At 45.7% G+C, this 12,500-nt stretch overlaps 1 protein-coding gene across 2 annotated transcripts in view; it reads right to left on the reverse strand.

Annotated features, from left to right (window-relative positions):
• LOC306913465 (partitioning defective 3 homolog) overlaps positions 1-12,500 on the reverse strand; it is a gene marked incomplete at its 3' end in the record, with an annotated part of 531,789 nt that overhangs the window by 104,220 nt on the left and 415,069 nt on the right. For both annotated transcript variants that reach the window (XM_079490132.1, XM_079490131.1), the window contains exon 20: positions 10,618-10,710. In XM_079490132.1, coding sequence (XP_079346258.1) covers positions 10,618-10,710 — 93 coding nt within the window. The remainder of the gene's footprint in view (positions 1-10,617; positions 10,711-12,500) is intronic.

A 12,500-nucleotide genomic window follows, 5' to 3' on the forward strand; every position in this document is an offset into this window, starting at 1 on the left:
AATCTTTCAGAAAATTGGGGGGGGGGGGGGGGGGGGGGCTAACACTCCGGTCTGGTCTATCCTTTTATTACTCTATGGGTTCCGCAGACAAAACACATCTGGGGGTCCTTGACATGAAAACATTAGGAAGCAAACCCCCAAACCACAACCACCAATATTCACAAGCAACGTTACAGAAAAACAAGCCCAAAGTCGCTTAAAAAAAGAAGCAGACATGGCAACACTGCTAACAAGGCGCAGGCGTTGCAGGGTGGGACAGAGAGAAAAGGGGGGGGGGGGGGGGAGGGGTCAGGGGGATGGGGGGGTCGTTGACCTCCTGCTGAGGTGACCCTCACCGCAGCCACCAGGATGCTCACTGCTTCCAGATGTGGTGCCCGTTTATACGCACGCACTCACACCACCCAGTTGGTGGGACTTCCCTTATTACCTCGGGGTTATGGCTGACCTCCCGCCACCCCGCCGCGCTGTGACTTTGAAATGATTGACAGCGTTGCCAGGGGAAACAAGGCTGGAAACCCCCGCCCCCCCCCTCCCCCCCGCTATAACCAAGCTCTCTTCCATGTCTCTGTATTTTAATAACTGTAATCACATTTCAAACAATGACCATTTTTCAGTGCCAGATTAACCCAATTCCCACATGCCCATCCGCGGACTGCCTCGTTTATTTTTAGCTGTTGAGAAATCCCATTTTCTCGGCGTTATCTGCGCCGGAATGAGATTTTGATGGAACCCCCCAATTTTGGGTAGCTTTATACGTAACTCCTCCATAAATCTACAGCACTGGTGGTTTCCTGGACCAGGTACAGTTGGGAATAAATCAACTCACCTCCTCCCCAGAGTACAATGGTCTTTGGGTCAGGACTCAGGTCTTACTTGACCCAGTGTTGGGGGGTATCGTAATGCAGAAGCCAGGAGAGAGAGGTAAAAAAAAGCCTAAACACTAATTCCCAGAAGCCCTTTCACCTGCCATCTGGTTAAAGTGATGTCATATCTCTGCCAGTAAGGAGTGGATGATGACGTTAGCGCAGGTTCACGGAAGTCCACTGGGAGCTGCAGGGCCCTCTGGCGTTTTATGGACTAATCAAATTCATAAAAACGACCATATTGACATACAGAATGAGATAATGGCCTCGGCTAGACATGGCGACATGAGCAGGCCCAGAACGAGAGAGAGAGACAGAGACACAGAGAGAGAGAGACATCTATGCTCTCCCCGGCATCAGGAGTCTGACATGCATGGGTAAGTCTAATGTGAGCTGTTTTGATAATTAGATCATAAGGGAAGCCCTGGCCAAAAACGAAACTGAATAACCGAATAAGTTGTGTTGTGGTTCAACTATATGAGTTAACCTGCCACGATAAGCCTGGTCTCCTAACTGTTGGCTCCCGGCTGCGAGAGCACCATGGAGATCCAGGCTGTTAGACGGTTGAATTCCATATTGTTGCAGTCGGACAGACATCTCATAAATGAACACCCTATACTTGGTCATACTACAGCATCAGACAAAAGTATAAAAAGTTACAGATGCACAAGCTCGAAACGTGCCTCGAAACCAGGCACGAAGCGGCGCATTTTGAGCATGTCGATCTGCTACTTTTGAATCCTGAAAAGTAACGGTTTTGGAGATATTCCACCCGACAGAGAGGATATACTAGTGTACAGCTCAGACAGTAGTACATTGTGTGATGCAACGGGATGTGAACGTAACATTCCTCGTGCTTACAGTACTTTCTGCAGAGGGTGAATGTGTCGAATGACGAATTCTGCTAACTAAAGATTCCCCAAATGCCTATATTATGCCAGGCCTTAGGCTGGCTTTTCTGCTTCCTACTTTTGCTAATTGAAGCCCATGCACCCATTCCAGCTCCACTCCATTCTCCACCCCCCACTTCCTACAGCGAGGGTCCTCGAACCTTTCAGGCCGCGACCCCCCAAATGATCATATTTGAACTGGGGACCCCCCACCCTGACAAGCACTTGGAATTGTAGGCATTAAGTTTAGTTTTATTCGGTTCCACAAATAAATATTATGCAAATAGCCGAACTACAAGCTCAAAACGCTGAACACTGCGAGCTCCTGTGAGCTTGTGGATCGGCTATTTTCACAATGTTTTTCACAATGGCCAAATTGGGGAGAAAAGGTCTTAAAAGTCCTTACATTGTAACTTTAGAAATACACTTCTACTGCATGTTGGTTTGTTTACTGTCGAGTGAGAAAACACATAAAGCTTATGATCTGGAGGGGACCTCCCAAACAATTTGGGACCTCTACAGTACTGTACCTTCCTCCTAAGACCACCTACCCCCTACAGCGTAGGGCCTACGCTGGTCTATGTTCCTACTCCATTAGCCAACCAATGGCCCAGTGTGGAGTTAACAGTGGGGAGAGAACTGCTCACGTTAAGCACATTATTACTATTGTACAGGGCCCAATTACCAGCCTCTCCTCTGCCCTCTGAGCAGGTACCGTGTGCCATTTACACTGTTAGCCTCTTAATGAAAACAGCATAGGGGGAGTTGGTTTCAAATATGAGCATATTTGCGCTTCGTAGAAAGGATTTCACAGGAGCTCTCTCTCGGAGGACGTTGTTTACTTGCTAGCCCTTCATAAGAGTACAAAGGAATGACATTCCCTTGGCCAAATTCCGTCTAGACTATACTCTAATGCAGAGGCTTATACGGCCGGCCCGGGCAAAGTTCAACCCTTGATCCGCGCCGGGCTGACCATTTTTATTTGATAAAATCGTTACGCAAACAAGAGCACAGCGAAAGATCTGTTTTCCCACTCCTAACAGATTAAGAAAACGTGTCGAGGTTGTTACCAAAAGCTTTGTGAGTTCTCTGTTTCATGAACATGAACTTGAAACGGAGGAATATCGTTACTGAAAGTCACTGCTTGTGAACGTGAACAACACATTTGGTCGGCCAGGTGGCGGCAACACCTCGACGGCCCTCGAGCCCTTCCTTCTACTGCGGTGAATAAATCTCACTGCTTATCAAGCTGCTGTTTAGCTCTGGACGGACAGAGACAACAGACTCCCTCTCCATATGTTTGTCAATGTTTAATCTACTCCACAGAGAGAGAGAGAGAGAGAGAGAGAGAGAGAGAGAGTGTGGTGGGAAGGAGAGGAGGAGAGAGTGAGTGAGAGCGAGGAGGGGGCGAGGGGAGCCGCCTGTAATCTCAAACTCATTTTGAAGTAAACACACTTAGAACTCGGGAAAAAGCCTGCCTCTTCAATTCATGCACTGTTGTTGTTGTATACCGGGACGGATGAAACGGAATATATTTGCTGTCTTACATCCTTTACATTCTCCCCCTCTCGCCGACACCTCGCACAGATTTTTCTCCGCGCTTCATCAAAACACCACCAGCCCTTTTCTGTTTTGAAGAGCAGACAAGAGGGCAGAGCACAGGAACAACCTCATCAAACTGTAACGCGCAGGGGGAAATTACAGTATTTACGTGTCGTACTGTATGAACGTGTGGGAACTAGCAACGCTCTCTAAAGAACTCACCTTTTGTTGCCGTTTGCCCCGTAATGGCATAACGCAATCAGAGACACTATTGTCTCCGCCGCCGTTAATTGACTAGTGGTAATAATAATTATATTATTAACTTGCTGTAGGTATCAATATAATTACGAATATAATCATACTTCCCCAATCAGCCACGCCGAGCAGCCTTTAAACTCTGCTATGCAAATGAAAGTTTAATGGGATGCTGTGATAATGAGAGAAGACACAGTGGGAATGGGATGGAGCAACGATCACTGAGAGAAGACACAGTGGGAGCAACGATCACTGTGAAAAGACAAGAAGAAAAAAGACAAAGACATAGCGAAGGAATCATCTCACGTGATATCCCATTAAAGCTGCAACTGACCCTCTTCTACCCCGGATTTTGTGCGCAAGTGCTGACGTTTTTATTGTTGAGCCTTCTGCCTACTTGCTCAGGGGATGAATTGAACCTTGACCCTCAGGTCAAAATGTATGTAAGATCCTGTGTCTCGGTGAGACGTGACCTTTGACACCATCTAAATGTCTCAATAGAAGAGCAGGGAGACACAATACAACCACCCCAACTGTATAAGTTACATCGTATTAACATACTTTACCATACAATTCTTTTCATAAAAAAGTTACATAGTGCCAACTATGTAACAACAGGGCTACAAAAAAGGGAAAAAAAGGATTTGGTTTAACCATTGAAGCATGACACCGTCTAAATATGACAACAAGGGCGGATATAATGGCTCATAATGTGTTGCATCGCGACACGCAGCGAGCTTGCAGATCTGTTTTCTCCGAGCAACACTAGCCGAGCGACACGTATGAATGAAGCATATCGGCCGAGGCTATATTTTTGGAGAATTTCCACAGAGAAAAAAAATAGGGACGCCACGGTTACTGTCGTTAAAATGAGAAAAGTAGCGAGCTCCATGCTGGTTTTCGCACATGCAACTCACACCTTCTCTGTGTTTGTCCATAATGGCCAGCAGGAAGCAACACATGCGAGGAGGCGAGCAGGCTCCTGGCCTGCCTGCCTCCGCTGTTCTCCGGGAGTGGAGGGGCAACAACAGTGGGAGCCGTGGAGGAGTGTGAGCCGGCTGATTAGAAACCAAGTGGAACTGGCCAGATAAGAAGGGAATGGACTGTTGGACATCACAATCAGCCCCAACACAGAGCACAGAGGGAGCACATGGAGTTCAGGTCTGCTGGGGCAAAATGGAGATGTAACATTGTCAGGGTGTGTGTGTGTGTGTGTGTGTGTGTGTGTGTGCGTGCGTGCGTGCGTGCGTGCGTGCGTGCGTGCGTGCGTGCGTGCGTGACTATATGAAAAATCATTATTTTATGATTGAAAATTGATTTTTAGAGATTTACAATTAGAAAACAGATTCAGGTTGGATTTAGGATTAGGATTAGACGTTTAGAAGTTAAATTTAGCGAATTACAGATAAGAGTTATGCCTGAGTTACACTTGGTTACACGCTGGTGTCGTGCACCGAAAATGGGTGCATGTGTGTGTGTGCACGTGTGTGTGTGTGTGTGTGTGTGTGTGTGTGTGTGTGTGTGTGTGTGTGTGTGTGTGTGTGTGTGTGTGTGTGTGTGTGTGTGTGTGTGTGTGTGTGTGTGTGTGTGTACCGTCTATGGCTGGGACTAATATGTCCATGTAGTTTCGGGGGGATACCGTGCGTGGAGATAAGAAAGTGAATGATGTATTATCACCCCAACACCACCACCACCACGGCCTCTCTCTTCACTCTACCCTGGCCTCATCGGCTGACAGAGCAACCACTCAAACCCTGACCGCTCTCCTCTGATCCCGCCAGAGTCCAATCAGAGACAGTTGTCTGCTGGCCGTTTCAGTGTCAGCCAATCAGATAGGAGTGCCTTGGATGGCTTCCATGATGGACCAGCTAAACAAGCCAAAGGGTGAGAGGGCCATCGGGGAAGAGGCCTATCTCTGCTAGTGCTAAGTCATAATAGTGGTTTTGATGAGGGGATGGCACAGCCAGCTCAATCACTAACAGCATGGCAGCTGCGTACAATTTACAAGATTATAGCCTAAAAGAACCACGCGTGATAATTGCTTTTTTCCTCAGCTGGAACGTCCCACCGATTGCGTGCACGCTGTTGTCACGAACATCGTCCTCCTGCAGTGGAAGACAATGAACACATGTGCGCCTTGCAATTTGGATTTGCCCATAAAGATTTCGACTTGCCTTGGGCACAATAAACTTTTAAAAACCACCGTCTTAGAGGATTATGTCCCAGCCCCCCCATGGTACATCAGCCAAGGAGAAGAGCTTTGCCAAAAAATAAAAGCGGCGGAGATGGCAGCCATATAAAGGACAGTAACTTTCATGAATCATTATGAAGGTCAAAGTTTTAAATATAGAACAGTGACTGGCTTATTGCGGGTTATAAGGGCCAGGTTTTTATGAATTAATCTACCTAACCTCCTATCCTGTAATCACTTAAAGCTCTGGGCCAATGGCATCCGTGGCGATTAATAATGGCATTTGGCGTACGGCCCGTCCCAGGGTCTCCGACACTATGCTGCAGTATCCGGTTCACATTTCCCCGCTTCAATGAAACCCCCTATACTTCAGTATGATGCATGACATTGTCGCCCTTGGCCTGGGCCAAAACTGTGTCCAGATACCTCTTAGCTCAATATTCAAACTTTTTATGTTTTTTCCCCTCCGGAAATGAACGCCCTAGTTGAACATACTACGTACAGCGTCACACAAAAGCATAAAAAGTAGCAGATCTGTAAGCTTTAAACGCAGCGCGAAGCGATGCGTTTTGAGCTTGTGGATTTGCTACTTTTGCTATTTTTGAATTTGAATCCTGAAAAGTAACAGTTTTGGACGAAATTGGAAAAAAAGAAAAGAAAAAGAAAAAACAATTATGTAATGCAGTTAATATTTAGTCAAAAGCTCTTGCTAATGTTCTTTAATATTTGTAAAAACCCACAGACAGACTTAAAGGTATATTCAGTGATTTGACTTAATTCAAATATCATTTATTTTTTCCCTACTATAGAGTGTGCTGACCATATAAGGAGTTCCTCACTGTCCCCAGTGAGCCCCTGGGGTCAAAAAACCCTAGATTCAGTTTTGGTGGCGGGTGGCAAAACCTTCATCCAATCAGGATGAGTGGGGCCTTCCTCCAATCATGATCGAGTGGGGGCGGGCCTGTTGCACATGCTGTTGGCCTGTTGCACTTCCCCCCACTGTAGAGCGTGCATGTGCACATTTTGTTACCGGGGCGGACTGGGTGGTTTTCCAAATCACCCAAATCACTGAATGCTCCTTTAACCACGTTCAACCTACAGTATAGTCATTATCAATCGGAATATAAAAAATCAGACCAGTCTGAAGCGAGTGGTGCAACAACACCCCCTATTGGTACTTTTCTAAACATCGGGACATGGGTTAGGACATAGGGACATTGCTGTTCCTTGGAGTGGTTGCACCACTCAAAAAAGAAAATGTAATAGTGTAAATGGCAGCTCTACAAACTCTACAACGTGTCAAAAAAAAGTCACATTGTGAGCTTGGAGATTGGCTATTTCTTCAAGTACGCTGTACAAAGTACCAGTATTTAAATAACACAAAAGATATGAAAATATGGAGATACGAGGTTTCTGTCGGACAGCGACAATATCACAGTGTCTCCGAGGCACATATACAGTATGTTATCAATCAGCCAATTTTCAATACATTTACTTCTACTCCACATCATCTCAAAGGCAAATATTGTACTTTTACTCCACTACAACCTTTACTTTCTAGTTAGCTTGTAGATTTTGATCATTATTACAGAACCACTTCAGACCTGCAGTATATATACTATATATATATATATATATATATATATATATATATATATATATGTATATATACTATACTACTACTATAACTATGCACATTTACTCAAGTGAATTTTGAATACCAAACTTGTACTTGTAACAGACTATAGTCTATTTGTACAATAGGGCATTGATATAGGTTTAATTAAGTACAAAATGTCATTACTTCTTCCATCATTGACGATACAGTAACCCCCCCCCCCCCCCCCCCCCCTTCTAAATATCCAGGGGGTAATGGGTATTTGAGCGGTCATCCTGTGCTGAACCAACCGACACTTTGAATATCGACTCTGCTTCGTGGCAGGTCGGTTTATTATTACCCACCCCGATTTCCCCCAGGATTCTCTTTCCATTAACTGAAAGGGGGGGCGCGGTTGGGGTGGGTTGTGTCGTGGCTGAGTGATGGGATTTGGGAGTGGGTACAAAAGCAAAGAATTAGGTTGGCCCCGTTGTTTCTCTGCCAGAGCTCACACATGCAGAACTGACAGAGACAAGACGTGGGGAACGAACAGTCTCTAGCAAGACAAAGTGGCAGACAAAAGGAATGATGGAAAGAGAAGGGTGAGCGAGAGAGACACAAAGTGGGCGCGTGTGTGCCGGCCCATGTGTGCGTGTGTACGTGCAGAGGGTTCGACGTGCGGGGAGGACATTACATGTCTTATCCCTTCCCTGCCTCTGAATTAAATATGTGAATCTGTGAATCACAATAAATCAATGCAATAAAAAATGCTTAAACCAAAGTAAACCTGACATCCCTATCTTAGTCAAATTTTCAAATTAGGCTATTATGTCCAATTTGTAAAATATAAAACAATAGAGCACCGAAGTCTGATGTCACTTTCAGTAGAGGGCGCTAGTACACAGGTTCATGTATTTTTTTATTTGCTTCGAAATCCCCATAGGGGGATTTTAGGTCGTTTCATATAAGAACTGTGTTTGAAAAATAAACCGATCATCCCGGCCTTTCTGTCAGGGGAGTGGCTGTGCGTCGTTAATGATGTCCATTCATATTTGATACAGCCAGTTTCTGGAGAAAATGGAATTAATGTGGCCGCAATAGCCTTGAAACTACATATGAAAGCAATGTCGCTGCTAATATACATCACGCCCAGCTGTCAACACATTGCGTTCTTGAGATTCCTCGTTGACATAAGCTCAGCTGGCGGTGACTCGACTCGTACTAACCACAAAACATTAAATATCAATAAAAAAACTTAAAAAAAACTTAATTAACATGTCAGTTTATGTTGTGCGACGGGCAGCTGCAGCCACCCCCCCTACCCGGAAATGTAGTCTCTGGGTTGTTTGACTCGTTTCTAGCGCTTATTGTGTTACTCTTTGGGTATATTTGTACATTTCCACCTTCAGTCGATGCTTCATATCCATATGAGTGAAAAGGCCGGGATGATCGGTTTATTATAGTTCTTATATGAAGAGATCTAAAATCCCCCTATGGGTATTTCAATGCAAATAAAAAGTACACAAACCTGTGGACTGGCGCCCTCTACTGACAGTGACGTCAGGACTTCGGTGCTCTATAGCACATCTGCAAGCTCACCGTGCATCGTGATACAACATGTTGTGAGCTTGTAGATGGGCTATTTTTGCTGTTTAGAGCGGCAGGGTGGCCGTCTAGGTTCCAGGTTTGATCCCCGGCTCTTCCTGTCAAAGTGTCCTTGAGCAAGACACTGAAGCCCTAACTGCTAACCCCTAATAAGCAGGTTGGTGCCTTAACATGTTTTCCTCCGCCATCGGCATGTGGTGTGTATGAAAGGAGGAATGTGAAGTACATTGTAAAGCACTTTGGAGACACGTGATATACTAGTGTAAATGCAGACATTTACCATTTAGTATATTTTGTAATGAAGTATTTTTATAACGAATATATCCCCCCTTTTTTATATTTGGCCGCGGAGTCGCAGACCCCCATCTGAAAATATGTTGTTCCAGGTACCCCCCAGAAACAAAGATTTGAGTTCTAAACGCTCTGAAAGAATATTCAATGATTTGCGCCACATTTTCACAATTTTTCAAAAATAGCAGAACTACAAGCTCATAGCGCGGCACTCGGTGCCACGCTATGAGCTTGTAGAGCTTGTAGAGCTTGTAGTAACCTGTTTTATGTGTGTGTGTGTGTGTATGTGTGTGTGTGTGTGTGTGTGTGTGTGTGTGTGTGTGTGCGTGCGTGCTCATTGTGGGGGACAGCGAGATAGCAAATACACCCATACAGTAGCCTACATACATACAGTATCTCCTGGCTCTGTTGCTTAGCCTGTCAGCCGTTTGGGAGCAGCTCAAAGGGCTTCCAGATTAGGAGAGACGCAGCACTGCTGCTGGCTGAGGGAAACATGTCGGGCGCTCGGCCAGAGGGACCCCTGCCCACGGAGGAGAGGACCTTCACACGAGACGACAGCTCTTTGAACAAGGCCTCCAGATGTTGCATTGAATGGGGAAGTGGACCATTGTCAGCGTGTGTGTGTGTGTGTGTGTGTGTGTGTGCGTGTGTGCGTGCGTGCGTGCGTGCGTGCGTGCGTGCACGTTTTTTTGTGGATTTCTATCCTTTCCTTCCTAGGGAGCACTATCAAGCCCTATTGTCGCTATTCAATTAGCTTTCATTACCAACGGGCACTTTGATTACGGAGTTTATTGGACTGGTGGGGTACAATGGAAGCAGAAGCAGCCAGGCGTCCCTTTCCATTCGCCCATGCAGCCGCTGATATTGTGTTAGCCGGCTTCCTTTCACCCGAGCAAAAGAGCCAATACTCTGCCTCATTCTCATGGTGGTCCCCCCCCCCCCGGTCCCCCATGTCCACAAAACACCCAGGACGGTTGTACAGAAAGCAACAGCGTATTCTTGAGCGATTAACAACCTCCACTGGCCGCAGGAAAAAGACAAATGTGGAGCTCCATCGATTCCACTATTATAATGGGCTAGCCATTCAATCAGGCCAAATCCACATGGGGCCCACTAGCACCATTAGGGGGTCAGGGCCAATGAATGGCACCAGCAACAACAATCCATAAATGATCTATTTAATGTACTGATATAAAAGCAAAGGACGTTTCGGCAAATTGACATCTGAACGCTTTCCCAGAATTCAGTCAACCCCTGCCTGCACCATTTTGTTAATTGGCCAGTTTGCTAATGTTCCGGTTAGCGGTGCTTTTTGTGTTCCTGTGGGGACATCATTTGCGTGGGGATTTTAGCGTGCCGCGGCTATACTGTTTGAGCTCTCACCTCTCCTGTTCCAGTCTCATCCGCACGGTCTCGTCCTCTGAGGCCTCCTCGTCTTTGGACTTGCCAGAGCCGTCTTTCCGATGTTTCCCGAACCTGCGTGAACAGATGAGGGCAAAGGGGATATAATTGAAAGCCAATGTCTTATTAACCCATTGAGACCTGAGGCAGATTCTAGAAAATGTCTTCTAAATCCTAACAGTTTTCTGGAAAAAAAAAATTGCTATAGCCTATCAGTGGTGCTCAAACCTTTTCATGTCAAGGACCCCCATGATTATATGTATTTTCTAAAATAGCAGCTCTACAAGCTCAAAACACAGAGTGACACGAAGTGACACGCTATGAGCTTGCATGCTATTTTTGCATAGCCAAATTATGAATAGCCAATGTTCTATATACAGCTAAAATCTAAAATGACACGTGATGCTTTACCGGTTTTACAGGGTTAATCATTTTCAGCCCAATGTGTAATTTTCTTCCCCCCACGCGTACGTACAGTATCTTCCTTTCCTTCTTTCTCCACCAGACGCAGATGAAAAAACCTCGGAAGGAAATTAAAGTGTCAACCTGTCAGTATCTTCAGGTGGAGTTTGTGCAGGCGAGACAGCTCTGAATGCGTCTCCCAGAGGGGCGCGCAGCACACTCGTTATTGAACGAATAACTTTTAACTTTTTTTCCCCCCTCATATAAACGCGATCACGGCGCATAGAGCCGTTAAAGATAACATAATAAAGTGCCAAACTCCCTGGTCGCAGACCTGCCATCGCGGGGGACGCCTGGCGTAATGAATTCAACGTGAGGTGTTAAGAGAGAGCCTAGAAACGGGAGGCAAACAGCATAACACCCTGTTGGAAGACAGAGGGGAGAATAGAGGATGAGTGAGTTCTCCCACTCCCTCCCAGAGCTATATAGTTTACCCAGAGTGACGGGCGTGGTGACAGCTCATGATTTAGTTTGAGTGAGGTGAGGGGAGCACAAATTAAATGTAACCAACGTGATGTGGACGGGATAGGGAGGAGTTTTGGGTAGCTGGGTTGGGGGGCTTGTGGTTGAGCGGACACACCCCCCGCGTCATTTGTAACTTTCTCGCCGCCTCTGCAAAAAGTTTTACATTTTAACGACGGCGGCGACACGACAACGACGGTAAATCCACGGCACACTTGAGAAGTGAGAATAAGCGCCGAGGCCGGCGGTCGTAAATTCCAGCCGCGGGGTTTCGGCCGTGCGAATAAATGACTGGAGACTCCTGGAACTGAGTGAGGGGTGTGAGAAAATGATGAGCAATGGAGGAGGGAGCAAGGAGGGACACCGCAGATAGCTGTTATGTCTGATTTATACTGGGTTGCGTGTGGAGAATAGCAGATCTAGAGTCGTGCTGCAGTGCTGTGAGCTGGTAGATCGGCAATTTGTGGTGTATGACACCGGGACACAACTGAGTATAAATCACCCATTTACAGGGCAGTATACTGTATACTCGCAAATATTGCTGTATATGATGCCGAGAGCATATCGTTGTCATCGGGTAGAAACCTCATACCTCTATATTTCATCTTTGTATGTTATTTGTTTGTCTTTTTTTTTAGCAGATCTACAAACTCAAAACGTGTCATGGCTCGTTTTGTGTGTTGGTTTCCACCTGACAGTGACAATATAATTTTATAACCAAATTAACTACTAAATGCATGCAACAGTAGTTTGTGTTTCAGTGTTGCAGTTGTATTAAGTAAAATAGAGCAGCCGCCTATATGTTGGCAAGCTCAGAAAAATAGGAGCCTGTAATAGTTTGTTGCAAGAGGAAAGTGCAGTGAAGAACTGCACTGTAATAAAGAATTTAAAAGTCGTGTTACTTGTTAAACTAATTACAATTGAGTGATAATGAAGGAAAC

Source organism: Electrona antarctica, assembly GCF_951216825.1.
Source record: "Electrona antarctica genome assembly, chromosome: 20".
Taxonomy (NCBI): Eukaryota; Metazoa; Chordata; class Actinopteri; order Myctophiformes; family Myctophidae; genus Electrona; species Electrona antarctica.